Here is an 18,707-nt window from a genome sequence, read left to right as displayed (position 1 = left end):
GGTCTCAAGTGCCTCTCTTGCAGACATTTTGGGGGACCAGGCATAGGGATCAGCTGCAGGTCCTGTCTCTTCAGCCCGTTCACCTGTGTGTTTGCCAACTAGCTCTGCTGTGTCTCTGTTAGACAGGTAAGAGATCTCTGGAGACTCCCATCAATACAAGGTTATCTGAATTGCATATTCACGGACTCTCACAGTTGGACTTTACTTAGAAACCACAGGGGATAAAGAAGAGGCAATCTTGGGCTCGTTTTGTAACCACTTGAATTTTAGGGTTTTAGTCACCCCAGTCCTTTTTCCATTTGCCTCGATTTGTGCCACAAACAGCTGTTTGTGATACAAACAGCTATGTGGAAGGCTTGCAAAACTGCAAAACTCTTGATACTCCCAGAGCAAAGGGAAGGGGGAGCCAAAGAGGTTCAGGAAAGAGGCCTGCCAGCCTTTCTCTAGCAGATGGATTGTGCCTGCTGATTAAACCAAACTGTGAAACATGTGACTCGTTCTCTCGGGAAGAGACCAGGGGAGGCAGAAGAGGGGAGGGGGGTGAAGAACCCATGGCTGTTGGCTCTGGGCTGTCTTCATGGCTGACTTCTGAGTTTCAGACCAAATTCCCAAATAGTTCTTAGATGGCAGCCACAGCTGAATAGCCCCCTCCATCCCTTTCCACTCTTCCCCCAATCTTCTGTGCTTTCCACTGCTCGTGGACCTACACACAGCTACCCCTTATTTGGTGGTTCCTCCTGTTTTTCTAGCTCCCATAACTGGCAGGCGGCCACTAAGTTATGCAACCTCTGAAAGCTACCTTCATCTTGTGTCACCTGTCACCTCCACCACAATACAGACATCCGATTAGTTTTTAGGTTGTACACGAGTTTACTTTAATTGTTCCAAGTCCATTCCTGTATTTTTTTCCCTCTGCTACCACATAGCTCAGACTTCATCTTTTGCCCAGACTCATGGAGCACAGTCTCCTGATATCCTCAGCTCTACCCTTCTCTTGCTTTCCAGTCTAGCCCCTCCCTTTCGTCGTCACTTATCTTTCTAAAGCACCGACAGGGCCATTACAATACCGAACATACAGCACGTTTGCAGTAAATACCAAAGTTATTTCTGGCCTGAAATTCCATAGGTTCTCATTGTCCATGTTATAAAGTTTGAATTCCCATGGTGATCTGGACTCACTGCACCTTTCTGATTCTGTCTCCTCTACCACCCTCACTTCCCCCAGGTATAATGTGCTTCATCCACAGTGGTCTTAACCATTCCTAAATTTGTTCTCACCCTTGTGGATATATTATACTGTTCCTTCTATCTGAAATAATCTTGCGCTCCCGGCAAAATCCTAGTCACCTTTTAATGCCCAATTCAAGTGTCACCTAGGTAAAACCTTTTCTGACTCCCCATATGGAATTACTCCTGATCCGTGCTTCCATTTACTTTGTTCCCTGGATTGTCTTTATCACATGTCCTTGGGTTTGGGTCTGTCTGCCTGTTTAAACTGTGTTCTCCAGTACAAAGTGCCCATCGTCATAGTATCCTCAGGGTGTAGCATATTCTGTAATTGCTCAGCAAATGTTGAATTAATGAAGGACAAAGAGGAAGAAGAAAAACGTGCCGCCGACGGGGGGGGTGGGGTGGGGGTGGCGGGTAGATGAGACGGTTCTCAGGTGGCTTGGCTCCCGTTCGTATCTGCCTCCCCTGCCGTCTCAGGAGGGCCGCGCCTGCCGCACTGCAACTAGTAAGCTAGACATCTGAAGACGAACCGGTGAGGGTGAGATACAGTGTAACGACCCAGCAGTGGCGCCAGGGCCATGCCTGGACCCGTGGGCCCTGGAAGGTAGCCTTTCCGACTTGTACCGCCTCACTGCGCTACGACCGACCCATAGGGAAACTGGGACTCGAGACGTTTCTGGAAGCGCGTCAACACCGGGTCTTGCCACGTAGTTAGTGGTCAGTATGATTAGAACAGAGAGCAGCAACTGAAGCTTCCAGGCGCCTGTCTCCGCCCACAAGGCAGGTGTCCCTGTAGGTCGCGTCCCCTGTGAGCCACTGCGGCTGAGATTTGCTGATGGGGGTCCGACCCCAGGACGTCCCCGTCGTTCACGGGACTAAACGCACACCTGGACTGGCCCAGGTTTCACTCAGTGTAAGGGAAGCCCAGCGCCCAGGTGAGCCTGGGCAGAAGCTCTGTCACGTCCCAGGAGGAACCTGTCACAAAGCCACGCCGACACCCGGCCGCCTGTGCGGCGGCGACCGGCAGCGCCTGCGCAGTGGCGTCCAGGGCCGGGAAGCGGCGCCTGCGCTGAAGGAGCGCCGCCGGCGCCGCCGAGACCGCGCCTGCGCAGTGCGAAGAGGTCGCCCTGAGACGCGTGTCGCCGCCAAGGGCCGGGGTGGAGGCCATGGAGCCCGCGGCGCCGCCGAGCGAGCTCGTGTCGGCTGAGGGCCGGAACCGGAAGGCAGTGCTGTGCCAGCGCTGTGGCTCCCGCGTGCTGCAGCCGGGCACGGCGCTCTTCTCCCGCCGGCAGGTGAGGGGACGCGGCGGGGGGGTGGGGGGCGGCGACACCGGGTCCCGTTCGGCTTGGACCCGGACACTGGAGCCCCGGGGCCGCGCTTGCCGACCGCGGGGTCCCGACGCCGGGCCGCTGCAGACCGACTTTCTAGGGAGCCTGAGCGTTCCTTCCTCAGGCTCAGGTGTCGGTGCCCGTCGTCCCGCTGTCACGTTCCACAGCCTCCTTCCCACTGCGCCGCCACGCCCCGCCCCGGGAGTGGGCGCGGGGTCCCGGGGAGGAGTGGGCGGGGAAACTGGGGGGCGGTTCGTAGGGACTGGGCGGGTGGGCACGGGAGGGAGGGACGGGACGCGGGGGCCGTCCTGGGGGCGAGGCCCGAACCCGCAGAGCGCTCGCTCGCTCCCGGGTCTGTGATCCCCGCCGACGTCGTGAATCCCTAGGAGTGTCGTTCACACCGCTGCACAGATCCCGTGTCCCACGTCCCGTGTCCCGCGCCCGCTGCCCCGAGACTGCGCGTGAGGGAGGACACAGACATTGAGATTTAAGTAAATGAGGGAGTGAAGTTCTCAGTCCCTGAGACTAAGGGTTAGAGCAGGCGGAGCGGATCCGTGTGTCGCAGGCGCCATCGATCACCTGACGTGTTCTTTTTTTAAGTCCTGTGAACGGTTTCTTTATAAAATGTTCAGACCCCCGACTCGGTCCTTTGTGAAATCTCACCTGCAGTCTGGGGCAGAGGAAATTACAGTCACAGAGGAAAGAAACACCAAAGAGCTTGAGAATGTAGGGAAAGGGTGATGAGTTAGAGAAGGGAATAGTTGCTTTGTTACCTTTTGAGGGAGAGGGCAGTTGGGGCAGGAGAGCGGGGTGGAAGATGAGCTGGTGGGAGAGAAAGGATAGAGCACTGTTTGGATGAGAATGCGAGCAAACCGAGACATTATTCTCAAACTAAGCATGCACCTAACATAGGACCCAGCAAGTGTTCTCCGGGCCTTTATCCCTGGCGGGATGAAAACATGTTCACACAAAACCTGTGCACGAGTGTTCACTGCACCTTTCTTCCCAAGAGCTGAAAACCAGAAACAGCCCAGCGGGCCTTCTGCTGGTGAATGATGCCACACCACGGGCACCACAACTTGGATGAGGATGAGTCTCCAGGGAGTTACGCTGAGTGAAGAAAGCTGGTCCCAAAAGATTACTATTGTATCATTCCATTTATGTGACATTTTTGAATTTTAGAAATGGTCAACAGATTAGTGATTGCCAGGGTTTAGGAAGCGGGGGCGGGTCAGGGGTGTTGGCAAGTGTGGTTATAAAAGGGTAGATGGATGGTGGTGATGGTTGCACAATAATGTGAATGTACTTAATGGCATCAAATTGCCCACTTAAAAATTATTTAAATGGTACAGTTTATGTTATGTATAGTTTATCACAGTAAAAAATCAGGAATCAAAATGGAACATGCCTCAGGTGTGTTAGGCAGTGTTGTTCTAGTTATTGCTGCATAACAAAATCACCCCAGACAGTGACTTAAAACATTAACGTTTATTTTGCTCACAAATTTGGGGGTTGGCAGGGCCCAGCTACAGCTCGGCAGTTCTCATTCATGGTCTTTCACGGGGCAGCGGTTAGAGGGCTCATCTCAGAAGCTTGCTCACTCCCGTGTCTGCCTGTGGACTGAGAGGATTCAGGCACCTGGAACAGGCTGTGATGGGCTGCTCCTCCCGGTATCTGCCACGAGGCCTCAGGGTAGCCATGGTTCTTACAGGGTCACCAGGGCTCCCAGAGCAACTGTTCCAAGAGCAACCTGCAAAAGTGGTCCAGCCTTCCCTAAGCTAGCCTGTCACTCCCACCTTGGCCTGCCCAGGCTCAAGGGGAGAGGCACAGTCTCCACATCTTGGAAAGGTTGTCAAAGAATTCGTGGACATTTGTGTGGTTCTAAAACCACCACAAGGGACTTCCCTGGTGGCGCAGTGGTTAAGAATCCACCTGCCAATGCAGGAGACACAGGTTTGACCCCTGGTCCAGGAAGATCCCACGTGCCGCGGAGCAACTAAGCCCGTGCGCCACAACTACTGAGCCTGCGCTCTAGAGCCCGTGAGCCACAAGTACTGAGCCCTCACACTGCAACTACTAAAGCCCGTGCACGTAGAGCCCGTGCTCCACAACAAGAGAAGCCACTGCAACGAGAAGCCCGCACACCCCAACGAAGAGTAGCCCCCACTCACTGCAACTAGAGAAAACCACGCGCGGCAACGAAGACCCAACGCAGCCATAAATAAATAAATATATATATATATATATATATATATATCACGGGTTCTTTCCCCATGGCAGTATCTTTAAAAAAATAATAATAAAAAGTAATAAAACCACCACAAGTACTCACTGAAGGGGGAAAAATCACAAAAAAGGTGAACAGAAGTTTACTTTGTACTGTAACAGTTTTTATTCTCATCTGTAGTGCAGCATGCTTGCCCAGTTCTCTATAATGAGAATGTATTTTTACAAAGAGAAAGAACGTATTTTATTTTTTAAAGGGTACTGTTAATGGTTCTTGAAGAAAGCAAAAGAGGTTTCACCGAGACATCAGCAGAATCTCAGAGTCGTGGTGTTCGATGCGTCTCGGAAACCTGTCCAGGGTCAGGGGTGCTGGCCGGGGCCCTGGCCGCATAGTTAACCCACCTCGTCAGGGATCTGGCGACTTTGGCCCCCTAACAACCGAGTTGGCCACCTCAAATTAGGTATTAATTTCTAGATTTCCACCCCAGTAGTCTATCCAGAAAGCCTCATTGTGTCCCACGTGTTACATCCCACAGCGAGACCCTAGTGTTGTCCTCTACTTTGTTGAGATCCAGGCACAGATACACAGGCAAGTGCACATACATGGGTCTGACTTAACAGGATTTCAGTAAAAATGGGAATGTTGAGGAAGAGAGGGAACAAGACCCAGTGTGACTGACCCCTTGAATGGATGGCTAGTAGTAGTATTGCCCTTTAGTCACTAATCAAATGGGAGACAGCAGAGGTGGCCTTATGCACTGCAAACGGGGACGATGTGAGGGAGACTCGTGCTCCTTTGCTAGACATGTCCCGAGGGCTAATGCTTATGTAATCTTCGATTTTCTCCCCTCACATTTCACTCCTCTTGCATTTAGTTAAGATGTGATTTCACACCGACAATATAGGAGGTAGGCTGGAAATGTACCTAGGGACGTTTAGGCCCACAGAAAATAACTCTTAGGACTGGAATTCAGGTTTTCTGGTTCCTGAATTTTGATTCCTACCTCTCTTTGCCTCTGCCTGTTCCCATTTTCACTCAGGGTAAAACAAAGCGTTAGGGACTCATTTAACCATCAGATGAGGCAAAAAGAGTGGCTGGAATGACAATATAACAGGAAGAAGGACTATCATATTTTTTGATGTCCTCAGATGAAGTCTCAGGTGACACAGCAAAGGGAAATGCACAGATGTGTTTTAACAAGCCCAGTGCTTGGGGGACAGGGAGGGGGAATGTTCTGGATCAGAGCTCCCTCCTCCCTGCCAGGGATACCCTACCAGCGTCAGCAGGCCTGGAGTTCAGAAGTGCAGGCTCCAGGGTTTTTCACACCTTGGCAGCTCTTGTGGACTTCCTGACATTCTCATCCCCACCAGAGCGTTTACCTGTTTTGGATTGATGTCAGTCTAATTTTTTAAAAACTTCTTAAATTGTTTGCTTTTGTCCTGATTGCCAATGCCAGGCTAGCACACTAAGGCCATCCTATTTTATTAGAGTTTGGGGGTGCGTTAGAAGTGAATCATGGGGTGGGAAATACTCCGTGCGTTGGCGGCAGCCGTAGTGAGGAGCAGGGAAGGCGCTTGGCTGACGTGTTCTGCAGTCGGGGGCAGCTGAGGCGTCAGCTGACCATGTGGAAGAAGTCAAAGGGGTTGCGTGCGTGCGTGCGTGTGTGCGCGTGCTTTCTCCTCATGAATGGGAGATGCAAGGGTCCTAGAGATAATATTCCAAATTCTAGAGCTAGATTTTCCTTTTTAATGTTCCTTTTATGAGGTAAACCCAGTATCTTCGTAACAACAGTGATGGAATAGCGTGAAGCCAGACATCCTGTGTTTACTCTTGTCCCAAATGTTGGCGTTCTGCTCTGTGTCACTTGCCGTTCCAGGCACTGGGGATGTGGTAATGAACAGGAAAAGTGAGCTGGTGGAGGGAGCCCCCTGGTAGATAACTGAGGCAGTGAACTGATAAGATGATTTCAGAAACGGTGAGTAAGAAGTGGCGCAGCATAAGGAAGCTTCGGGGGTGATGCACATGCTCGTCATCGTGATCATGGTAAAGCCTCGTTGGCGTGCAGTATACGTGTGCCAGAATGTGTCGGATTGTCCGCTTCGGATCTGTGCAGTGTGCGTCAGTTACGCCTCAGTTGAGCCACTTTAAAAAACACAAACGCAGTGGGCAGCATGGGAAGCTCGTCCAGGTTGTCCGGTTGGGGGAGACCCTGAGGAGGCCATGCGTGAGCCGAGTGTCGGGGAGGAGCTGGCCCTGCAGGCTCCGGGGGCGGAGCAGACTGGCCCCATTAGGAGTCGGGGAGGAGGAGCCCGAGGAGGGGGAGAGGAGGAGCAGGCCGGCCCTGTGGGCGCAGGGCGGTCCCGGTTACCACGGCAACCTGGCAGCGCCTCTCCGCCTTCTCCGGAGAGGCTGGCGTGGACGGGGGTGGCGGGCGCATCCTGGCCTGGGGCTTACTGCCGGGCGCCTGGACTGTGGGAGCTTCGGGGGCCGTGCGGAGTGAGCAGGGCTCTGCTGTGTTCTCTCCACGCAGCTCTGCCTCCCGCCCATGAGGAAGAAGCCGGCGCTGGCCGACGGCGGCAGTCCTGAGGGCGACCTTCTGCAGGAGCACTGGCTGGTGGAGGACATGTTCACTTTCGAGAACGTGGGCTTCACCAAGGACGTGGGCAACATCAAGTTCCTGGTCTGCGCAGACTGCGAGATCGGCCCCATCGGCTGGCACTGCCTGGACGACAAGAACAGTTTCTATGTGGCCTTGGAACGGGTTTCCCATGAGTGACTGAGGGGAGGGGACTCAGCTCCACCCCCACTATAAAAGCTACTCCCCACAAGGACGGCCGAGTCGCCTTCTCTGCACTAACGTCAGTCACGAGTGTCAGCCCGCCCCGTCCAGCACGCGTCCACGTGCTTCCTCACGGCCTCAGCGCCGGCCTCCTGCTTAGTTCACATGCATTACCGCCTTTCCTCAGCTCCCTTTGCCCCCGGGTTTAGGACACGGGGTGCTTCCACAGATCTGCTCCCCTCCCGGCCTGCTGCTCTCCTGAACCCTGGGGCTCCCTGTTCCTTACCCTCAGAGAGCGGTTATGCAACCTTTTAGCCATGATGACACGTGACAGATGGTGCTCATGATGGTGCTGACGGTTGAAACCCGCCTTTTTCTCATTCAGGAAAGTGCACGAACGTCTGTGTGGCTAACTTTACAGTAATTTATTCTTTCTAAAAGTAAAGCATTTCCAAACTGCAGTATTTAAACCACTAATCAGAAATACATTCCTTTGGACATGCCTCTAAGACCACGTTTGGGGGCCTCTCCTCTAGGCTGACAGTGACTTTATTGTCAAGGTGGGTGTGGCCACTCTTCCCTTCAAATCTTGATGTAGTTTTTCTTTGTATTAGCTCCGCACTGCTATATATAGCCTGTAAGCTGAAAGTCAGATTTCCAACCCCATCTGTCAGCTACCCCAAGGAAAACTCAGCCCTGGCTGTGTTCCCAAGATCTCCTGGAGTCAGCGGAGAGTGTGGGACGTAGGGGGCGGGCCTTTGCCACATCATACGTGAGTTCATTGGTTTGTCTTACCTGGACTCATATAACTCTCATATAACTCTCTCTTTGCTCCTAGCACAGACTTCTTAAGTGGATGGTGTCATCATTACTGTATGCACTGGGCGTGGTCCTCACAGATTTCTGATTCAGTTGGAATCTCTAGACTAACCCAGAATACAGACTTTCCATTCAGATGCCACTCTTTGTAGCTGTGGGGTTGCTCTGACAGTTTGATGTTCAGTACGATTCTCAGTTCTGTCATTTCTCTTCTGAAACGACTCACCATCTCAGAAGGAGTCTGTGAGACCAGGTTCCAGGTATCCTCCCATCTTCCATGCCTCTAAGGCTCAGGAGACCTAGAATGGAAATGAGGACTAAGTGGAGACCTTACAGACATTCCTTCGGGCCTGTTTTCCAGTTGCTTCCTCCCTCCTTCTCCCCAGAACGTGGTCTAAGGGCCCCCCAACTAAAGTGCGGGCCTTGGGCACAGTTTTGCCACCAACCTCCTCCCCTAGAAAGGTGGCTTCCGTCCCCGGCCGTAGCCTCACAAGCTCTGGTAGAAAGTGAGAGAACGGTTTTCTAGACGGATGGTCAGATGTCCATGATTATGGCATTTGCAGAAAACCTGTGAGAATATCCACTCAGGTCAGAAGGCACAAAACCACGTAGATGCCTCTGGGGACATGTGGCCCCTCATATCATGAGCCAAAACCTGGGCAAAGCGTTTTTTAAATTAGACTTTGACTTTTCTTTCCTTTTTTAATCACAGAAATAGTACACATTCATTGCAGATAAATACAAAAGTAGGTATATGGGGATATGTGTATATGTATAGCTGATTCACTTTGTTGTAGGGCAGAAACTAACACACCATTGTAAAGCAATTATACTCCAATAAAAAGTAGGTATAAAAATGTTTTTAATCATTCATATTTTCACCATGCAGAGATTGCAGACGGTGATGCGGTGTATGTTCTTCTCAGTGTTTTTCTATATGTACTGTATAAATAAACGTAGGGTTTTTAAAACAAATATGAGATCATGTAGTACTCTCATAACTTGCTTTTTCCATTTAACAAAATACTTCCCACATAGGTGATGTCCATCTCCGCCGTTGTATTTCTGTACTGTAATTTATTTTACAGTCCACTGTTAGATTGTCTCCAGCCTCTCCTAAACCATGTGATATAAGGTGCAACCTTGTAGCTGAATCTGTCCAGGCTTTTGTACTGTTTCCCCGGCTGCGTCAGCAGCAGCGGGCTTGCAGGGTGTGTGCGTCTTCACGGCTCTGCTGACTGACGCACACACCTCGGAACAGCTGTGCGGCTTTACCCTCCTCCCCAGCAGTTCCTAACACTGGGTATTTATTATCTGAAATGAATATGTTGCTACTTTCATAGGAAAAATAGTGTCTCATTGTTTTAATTTGCATTTATTTTATTTCTAATGAAATTTTTATATATTTACTGGTCATTTGTGTTTCGTTTCTTGAGATTTCCCAAACTTTGTTCCTCCAATAGCCAAAATATCGAGTTATTCTGCCTTTTCAGCTTGATTTGAAAGAAATAAAGGCATTTAAACAGTGACAATTAGATTCTTGCACGTCCTTGGGAAGAATGTATAATTGGAAACAGAGAGGAGGGCTGAAACCTGCGCCTTAGGATTTACCCTGGGGTCTGTCGGCTGACGAATCAGCCCCTCGGTGTCTGTCGTGGAATGAGGGTCGTCTCCCTGCCCCCCACACATGGTGGGCTCTGGGGAAACCCTTGCGAGTCAGGTCGCTGTGTGCACTGGGGCACGAGGGGGAGCCCACGACCGCGGCTGTGAGTATCAAGGCTGCAGCTGCAGTGGGGGAGCAGTTGGTTTTTCCAGGGCCTTCCTGTTTTGACACAGAATTAAAGATGGATAGCGGTGTACTGACACTTTACTGCTGTCAGCGCACTGTATGAAGCTCCTCAGTAACTCCGCCGTGTGACTATGAGGACTTGTGCTCCCAGTACTGGTGGACTGACCATCCCAGTGAGGGCAGCTCCAAAGGCTGGATACATACTTTAAAAGTCCGTAGGCATCAGGGCGCTAACACGAGTTTGGAGAATTACTGGATCGGGACCACGGAGAAGATGGAGGCCCCGGGCGGTGGGCTTAGTGTGATGGACGCTCTCCTCCTGGGGGCGTTTCCCAACTTAGAGGAGGCAGCTCGGAGGGTGATGGGTGGTCCTGACGGCCTCGCAGAAGGCAGGGACAGGGCCTGTCACAGGGTGTGGACCAGGCGGCCGGCCCTCACTTCGGGTTGGGGCCCTCGGTCCTTTGCCCCCGGAAGCAGGGCGAAGCAGGGCGGGGAGTAGAAAGTTTCTAAGACGGATTGCAGCACAGCCTCAAAATCTCAGCCCTTGACATTGGATTAAGGTGATCCCAAGTGGTCGTTGCCCCAGGCCTTTGGCATGAGCAAACAAAAACCCTCTCTAGAGGAAAATGTCACCATCCGAAACTTCAAATTCTTTCTGCAAACTATTTTGCTACTACAATATCCTGAATATAATAAAATGTAACCAAGCATATGAGACAAGATGATAAAACCAGTAAAACAAAAGACCGTGGGAACAGGCCCACTGAGGCTGGGGAAACAGGAGCTTTCAGATGTAGACGGTAAAATAACTGCTTACTCTGTAAAGGAGATACCAGACATGTGAGAAAAAAAAAAAAATGAATTCTAGAATCTAAAAAAATCCAAAACCAAAAGTGAGAATTCACTGGAAGGTTTTAATAGAAGATTAGACACAGCTGGAGAGAGAACTAGGAAACTGGGAGCTGGCAGTAGATTTGCAAGCCCGCAACGCAAAACCTCATACAGCGTTACCGAGAGAAGTTAAAGGAAAACAAGCAAATTCACGGGGCCAGAAAACCACAGCCCAGATCCATTCAAGCTGACATCTGATTTATTGAGATTCAGGAGCCTGTGAGTTAAGGATGGTTTTTGCCTACATAAAATTCTCAGTTTTGCCTCTTAGCCCACAAAGCCTAAAATATTTATCTGGTCCTTAAAGAAAAATTTTGCCAACTCATGACTAATTGTAAAGATGTTGACTTTTCCCCAAACTGATGTATATAAATTTAATAAAATCCCAATCAAAAACCCAACAGGTTTTGTGTGTGTGAAATTCAACAAACTGATTCTAAAAGTTATATGTAAGGGGACTTCCCTGGTGATCCAGTGGCTAAGACTCCGAGCTCCCAATGCAGGGGACCCAGGTTCGATCCCGGGTCAGGAAACTAGATCCCACATGCATGCCGCAACTAAAGATCCCACACTCAGCACTGGAGATCCCGAGTGCTGCAACTAAGACCTGGCACAGCCAAATAAATAGATAAATATTTTTTTAAATAAAGTAATAAAATAAAATAAAAGTTATATGTAAGTGCAGAGGACTAAGACTAGCCAAGACGGTCATGGAGAAAAACCAGATGGGAGAATTTCTCTGTTGGAGAGACATCATAGTTTGTCACAAGGGTAAAACAAAATCTCTCAGAAACAGCACCATGCAGATGGATACTTGATTTATGACAAAGGTGGGGGTCATGATCTGGAAGGGCAGGGTCAGGAGGGCTTCTGCAAGGTTGGTAATGTTCTAGTTTTTAAATATCTGCATAGTGGTTATGTCATAACTTAAGCTGTACATCTTTTGCGCACTTTTCTGAACGCATGTTATATTTTCATAATAAAAAGGTTTTTAAAAGAAAGTAACTAATGGTCCTATACAGAGCCCACTTTTGTAAGCAATTCAGTCATTCGAAAGCAGGAACCACCTGCACAGCCTTGTCACTGGCTCAAGAATGATGAGCCTGGGCATGGCCCTGGTGTCTCCCTGGTACCTTGATTGTTCACCAAGAGGATAATCTTGTTCCCACAAAGACTCTCCCTCTTCCTTTGCCCCTCCCCTGCCCGGGCTCACCGTGTTTGTCATTTCAGTTACATGTCATTTTGTTGCTACGTGATGGGGGAGCATGGGGACGGGGTGCCGACAGGAAAAGGATGCAGACTTGTCAGGATTCTTCAGATGGCTTGAAAACTAGAGTTGACCGTGGGCCTTCCCCTCCAACCTTGGGAGTATTTTAAATTCCTGAAGCTGAGATGAGTGTGGGGTGTGAGAAGAAATCAAGGAACCCCATCTTACATGGAGTGGGGAGGCCGGAAGGGGGGACTTTCACGCCCGTGCCTGCATCACCAGCAGGAAGAGGGAAGATAAGATGTCGCTTTTTTCCCTCTGGTACAAGGGAGTGCATTTTTCACGTAGGCAGTTTATCTCCTGCTTAAAAAAAGGGAAGGAAAATCCCTCCCTGCCCAGTGGTGGTCCCACTCTGACCACCCCTGGCAGCCAATGAGAAGCCCTCACAACCTTGGACTCCTGTTTTTCCACTGTGTCCTGTTCAGAACACATGTCCCCAAGCTCCTAAACCTGGTGAAAGCACGTCCCTCTGCGCTGTCCCAACTTACCTGTGATTCACCACAGCTTGCCTGTCCCAAGTCGAAATTCTCTGCCATTCCTGAATAAACCCATTTTGCTGGTAAAATAACTGCCTCTTTTATTTTTGAGGTTAACAGGAGATATAGAGAAAAGGAGGAGGAAAAGTCAGAAATAAAAATCTAAACTTGGAAATAGTCTAGATAATAGAAATAAATCCAAGTACCTTGTAAAAAGGACTAATTTTAATTGGTGTGATGTAAAGAAGCATAGTGTCAAGGGGCCGGTGTCATTTCCACAAGTAACACTGAGGATGTCACTGTTTCAAATGTATTTACAATCCCTGGGTCAGAGGGGCTCTATCCAGTAGGGGGATGGAAGGACTTTAACCGGGTGACTCTGCCAGCGGGCGGCATGAATGCCAAAGAGGCAAAGGGAGAGACGATGGTGTTGAGTTCATGGCCAGGCAGCTTCACTCTTATCGTTGAAGTGCCCACCTTCAGCAGGCCACCCTGTGCAAATTGTTTGGTTCAAGGCAGTGACAGGCAATAGGTTACACATCTGAGCTTTGTACACACGAGGTTTCAAAGCACTCACTTGAATGTCCACCCACACATTCTCCCCTTATCCCTTGACCAGAACATCCACTTTAGAGTGGGCAGCCTCAGAAAACCCCACAGTTGAGACCAAAGGACACTTTTCAGAGTTCCAGGTTCAGCTGGTCACCCTGGACTTAAGCCACCTGAGACACTTGGGCATTTAGGTTTTTGGGGGTTTTTTTTAAAATTAATTAATTTATTTATTTTTGGCTGCGTTGGGTCTTCGTTGCTACACGCGGGCTTTCTCTAGTTGCGGCGAGCGGGGGCTACTCTTTGTTGCGGTGCGTGGGCTTCTCATTGCGGTGGCTTCTCTTGTTGCGGAGCACGGGCTCTGGGCGCGCAGGCTTCAGTAGTTGTGGCACGTGGGCTCAGTAGTTGTGGCTTGAGGGCTCTAGAGCTCAGGCTCAGTAGTTGTGGTGCACGGGCTCAGTAGTTGCGGCACGTGGGCTCAGTAGTTGTGGCTTGTGGGCTCTAGAGCACAGGCTCAGTAGTCGTGGTGCATGGGCTTAGTTGCTTCGTGGCACGTGGGATCTTCCCAGACCAGGGCTCTAACCCGTGTCCCCTGCATTGGCAGGTGGATTCTTAACCACTGCGCCACCAGGGAAGCCTGGGCATTTAGTTTTAAAATATTTCAGGATACTTTCAAATGACATGGCTAGTGTCTTGTGGGTAAACAGGTGCAGGAATCCAGGGGCACTGGTGGGTGACCCTAACTTTGTCTTCCTGAGCTCTACCAGCAGGAAGTCATTACCGCTGCAGGTTTTCCAAGGCAAGAATCCAAGCCTCCAAGCCCGACCCACATACACTGGGTGCAGTCACCTGTCCACAGGAGATGACAGGTGCGTGAGGTCCTTTGGATGGCGCTGCACAATAGTGAGGGTATCATTGCGGGGCCCCAATCATCTTATAAAACCAGACGACAGCCAGCCTCTCACACTAGAAGATGGACCAGCGAGTTACACTTAGGTATTTAGAAGTAAAACCTCATCTCAGAGGTCCCTCAGCTGCCAGCTTGGGGAGAGGGAAAATGTGTGTATGGCCTTCATCATGGAAAAATACAAAACCACTACTGGGGGGGAAAAAAAGTACATCTGTGTACTGTCTAAAATGCTTCTCTGATCAAAACCCCTCAATGGGGACTTCCCTGGCGATCCAGCGGTTAAGACACCGCGCTTCGGATGCAGAGGGCAAGGGTTCAATCCCTGGTCAGGGGACTATGATCCCACATGCAGCACGGCCGCAGCCAGAAAAAACCCAAAAAACCTCAATAGCGCCCCATCGCCAGTGCAATGATGTGCATACTCTCCAGACTAGCATCCAAGGCCCTTTCCATCTTCAGCCACAAGTCCTCTTTCATCAGCTTCAGGCAGCCTGGACCCCTCACTCTTTGGGGGACTGAAGTCACCTGAACTGGAGCAGGGGCCCCAGTCAAAGCGCAGGTACGTTTTTTTTTTTTTAATTTATTTATTTAATTTATTTTTGGCTGCGTTGGGTCTTCGTTGCTGCGCAGGGGCTTCCTCTAGCTGTGGCGAGCGGGGGCTACCCTTCGTTGCTGTGCAGGGGCTTCTCATTGCGGTGGCTTCTCATGTTGCCAAGCAGGGCTCTAGGCGCCCGGGCTTCAGTAGTTGTGGCACACGGGCTCAGTAGTTGTGGTGCGCGGGCTTCAGTAGTTGTGCCTCACGGGCTCTAGAGCGCAGGCTCAGTAGTTCTGGCACAGGGGCATAGTTGCTCCGCAGCATGTGGGAATCATGACGGACAAGGGCTCGAACCCGTGTCCCCTGCATTGACAGGCGGATTCTTAACCACTGCGCCACCAGGGAAGCCCCCAAGGGCAGGTAAGTTTCAGTCACCTGCACCTGCGATGCTCTCTCTCCCCACACCTGTCTGGCACCCCTCCCCCAGCCGCATTCTGCCCCGCCTTCGAACCTCCCCGCGCCTGGTTCTCATCACAGGATCTCTCCCTCTCTGGTGGTTGCGCACCTCAAGTCTGCACCACCCTCCGGTTACGCACTTTTTCGACAGGTCTGCGGTGTTACCCTAAGATAAAAACGGAACGAAGGCTCTGCCCAGCGCTTCAAGCTCTCAGCCCGGCACACAGGCCACCGGGGAAGCGGGTCGAGCTGGCCAGAAGGACTCGACGCTCGCGGCTTTCCCTCCCTTGGGCTACAACCTGCCCAGTGACCGGGGGGGGCGGGGCTCTTGCATAAGCGGCCGCCCAGTAGCGGGGCGAGGGGGCCTCGTGTGGGCGGGCAGCGCGAGAGCGCGGGGTAGGGGGCGGCTAGGCGGCCGCTGCGGGGAGGTAGGCCCCTCTAGGCAGCCGGCGCCTGGACTGGGGACGCCGCTGCGGGTAGCGCGTCTGCTTGGAGGTTCCCGGAGTCCGCGGTGCGGGGCTGGGAGCCGTCGGGCATCCGCAGCGACTGCGGGCTGCGCGGAAAGGCGGGTGGCGTGGGGCGCACGCGCCGGAGGAGCCCGGGCGCCGCGGCGGGAGCTCGCGGGACCTCTCCGCCCCCGGGTGGCCGGGCTCCCGCGGGTTGTCCAGGTCTGAGCCGGCTCTTCTGCACTCCGGCCCGAGGTCAGAGGCGCCCGAGCCTCGGCCCAGCTGACCGGGGTGTTCCCGGCGGCCCTCTCTCCGCCGTCCGTCGGTGCCCGGGACGCGAAGTCCCTCCGTGGAACGAAGAGCCCGGGTGTCTCCCCGGGTCCCGGCGCCTCTCGGGAACCTGTGATCCCACCCCGTGCCCAGCCCCTGCCAGGGCCCTGAGGCCGTCCTGAGGGAGCTCCTAACTAAACTGTTGAACGGCTGCGGGTGTAGACGACTCGACCAGCTCCAGCGGGCTGCGCGCAGGACCAGAAGCGGGAGTCCGCCCGGCTCCGGACTCGCTGGAGTGAGGAGAGCTGACAGGAGGGGTGAGTCTTCTGCCTCCGCGGTGACCCCCGGGCAGTCCTCATCTGGATTAACTCTTCTGCACTGCAGGGGACCGCGACAGGTGTCCAGAGTAGGGGCGCAGCTCCCCGAAAGAGGACCGTGTGGGCGACCTTTCAGACCGGCTTAACTCCGGAGCCTTTGCCTCTGTTAACCCACAGCCCTGAGCTTAGTCCTCTGCCCCTCGGGGCGTAGGGGCACAGGGTCGCGGCGTGGAGACCCCTCTCCGAGGGGCCCGGGGCTAGAAGCACGCCGGGCTCTGAGCCTCCCCAGCCGCTCCGACCCAGCAGACAGGGGGGGGAGGCCGGGGCGGGGTGGGGGGGGGGTGCTGCTTGGTGTCGGTTTTCTCTAGTTCCTGCCCCTGGAGAGCTCAAGCCCTGAGCGCATGAAGAGAAAACGAGGGTCTTAAAGCGGGGAGGGCCGCCGGGAAAGGGAGCCCAGCCCCTGGGCTTCAGACCAGATAACGCACTAAGAGGCGTCAGACTCCTGGAGAATCTCAGGCCCCCCTCCTCTCCCCACGCCCTGCTCGGATCCCCACCCCCCGCCCCTACCTCCACCCGGGGCGGGGCCAGGCGGGCAGTGCCAGCCCGAGGGCGCCACGCCCACGCACGCGGCCTGGGGACCCGAGAGGCCCCTCACCACCCTGGCCAGACCCGCACAAAGCTGCCTCTGTGGACCCGGAGCCTTCTGTCCTGGGTGACTGGGTGCTTGGGGGTCCCCTCCTCCAACCCAGAGTCAGGGGAGCTCTGCTTGGGGGGAGAAGCTCTTGGGACTCTGGGGGCCCCTGTCAAGAACAGCACCGAGGCCGAGCTTCTGTGACACTGCGGTCCTGGCAAACAGCTCTGCCTGGAAACTGCCAGATGCTCGAGTCGGGGTCCAGCCCAGCACGGAGACTGCAGAAAAGAGCGGATATAAAAGCAGAGGCTGGAAACTCCCTCTCCTACCCTCAGACTCTTGAGCATAGCGTGGCCGAAGGAGAACATTCCCAGGGGCCCCTGCTCAGCCTGAACTGAGGCGGCCCTGGTAGGATGTGTCGCCAGCTCCCGGGGTCCTGGCCGCCTCCTTTCTGCAGCTGGATCCTCCTCAGTTTCCTGTTCCTGGAAAACCCTCCCCGTCTTTCTAAAGACATGTTGTAGGTGTTAAGCTGTGGCCCGGGCTTTCTGCATTAGCCTGTGTTCTTATCCCAATCAAAAGTCAAGTGAGACCCCCCTAAACACCCCGATTCCTCACCAAGCAGGACGCGGTGTCTGTGATCTGAGGGACGGCTGCTACGGGACCCCTGAGTCCCCCTCCCTGCCCGGGCAGGAGGCAGGACTGGCTGAGAAGTGGGCCTCGCGTCCCTCACGCCCTGTGGTGGGCTCCACCTGGGGGCTCAGCCGCACAGTCCTCGTGCCCCGTGTCCTCGTGGGGGATGGACCTCGCTTCCCCTCTGGATGGGGTAAGAATTGGCATTTACAGGCACCCACCCTGAGCCGCTGGCATCTTGTGAGGAAGATGCAGCCAGCAGCCCTGCCCGAGGCCACTGCACACAGGGGAGGAGATGCTCCAGCCGGTGCTGGACCAGCTGGACATTGGTGAGTGGACCATGTGCCCTGGGCACCTGCAGGAGATCAGCATGTCTGGAGCCTCCTCTCTGGCCCAGGAGGCTGGATACATGTGGAAGCAAGGGAACCACAGGATGTGGGCTGTGGCCGGTGCCGGTGGCATCCACATGCTTCCTCTGGCCTGTCTGTCCACTCAGCTTCCCCTGGGGCCGCTGTGTGTCCCGGGTGTGGATCAGGGATAGAAGCCTGAGCTGCCAGCCCTGCCCTGAGACTGTGGACGCAGGCCCTGCCCGGCTGGCTCCTGGCTTTGCCGTCTGACTGTCTGATCCAAGCCTCCTTTGAACTCTGGTCCGTGTCTAGCCCAGCAGGTGGAGGAATCAGCCTTGATGCTCTGCTGTTCTTAGACTCCTGAGCAGGGCTTTCCAGCTGGGAGGGGCTCCTGCTTACCTTCTACCCCTTCTCCAGTTCCCCCCATCCCCTGCCCGAGGCCTGGAGAGCCAGGGGTGAGGCCGGCTGGGAGCCAGCAGTTGGCACTGGACCTTTAGAGGGATTGTCCAGACACTGTCTGCTGCTCGGTGACCTGAGGACATTAACACACCCCTAGGCTTAGATCTTTCTTAAAAGGAAAATTTTCTTTTTCTTAGTCAACAACTTGCATAAAACCTGCTTTTTTTTCTTTCTTTCTTTCCTTCTGCTTTTCTTTTTTTTAATTTATTTTTATTGATATACAATAGGCAACATTCTATTAGTTTCAGGTGCACAACATAATGACTTGATATGTGTATATATTGCGAGTAAATGGAGAATTTTTATACTGTCACTACTGTGTGTCTGCTGTAGGTGGGTGCTTTTCTAGTC

General features: G+C 53.0%; 1 protein-coding gene across 1 annotated transcript; it reads left to right on the top strand.

The window, feature by feature from the left end:
* The first annotated feature begins 2,346 nt into the window (after nucleotides 1-2,346).
* On the top strand, nucleotides 2,347-9,878 carry RABIF (RAB interacting factor). Its single transcript, XM_059906351.1, has 2 exons — nucleotides 2,347-2,522; nucleotides 7,316-9,878. The coding sequence occupies exons 1-2, from the start codon at nucleotides 2,397-2,399 to the stop codon at nucleotides 7,559-7,561; spliced, it is 372 nt and encodes a 123-aa protein (XP_059762334.1). The 5' UTR covers nucleotides 2,347-2,396; the 3' UTR covers nucleotides 7,562-9,878.
* The last annotated feature ends 8,829 nt before the right edge of the window (nucleotides 9,879-18,707 follow it).

The sequence above is a fragment of the Balaenoptera ricei genome, chromosome 1 (assembly GCF_028023285.1).
Source record: "Balaenoptera ricei isolate mBalRic1 chromosome 1, mBalRic1.hap2, whole genome shotgun sequence".
NCBI classification, from domain to species: domain Eukaryota; kingdom Metazoa; phylum Chordata; class Mammalia; order Artiodactyla; family Balaenopteridae; genus Balaenoptera; species Balaenoptera ricei.
This window is presented reverse-complemented; position numbering and strand designations above follow the sequence as displayed.

Bases quoted from the DNA above. Each gene is read 5' to 3' on its own strand.
- RABIF (XM_059906351.1), top strand. From the start codon at position 2,397: ATGGAGCCCGCGGCGCCGCCGAGCGAGCTCGTGTCGGCTGAGGGCCGG. The intron at 2,523-7,315 runs GTGAGGGGACGC...CTCTCCACGCAG, and splicing joins CGCTCTTCTCCCGCCGGCAG to CTCTGCCTCCCGCCCATGAG.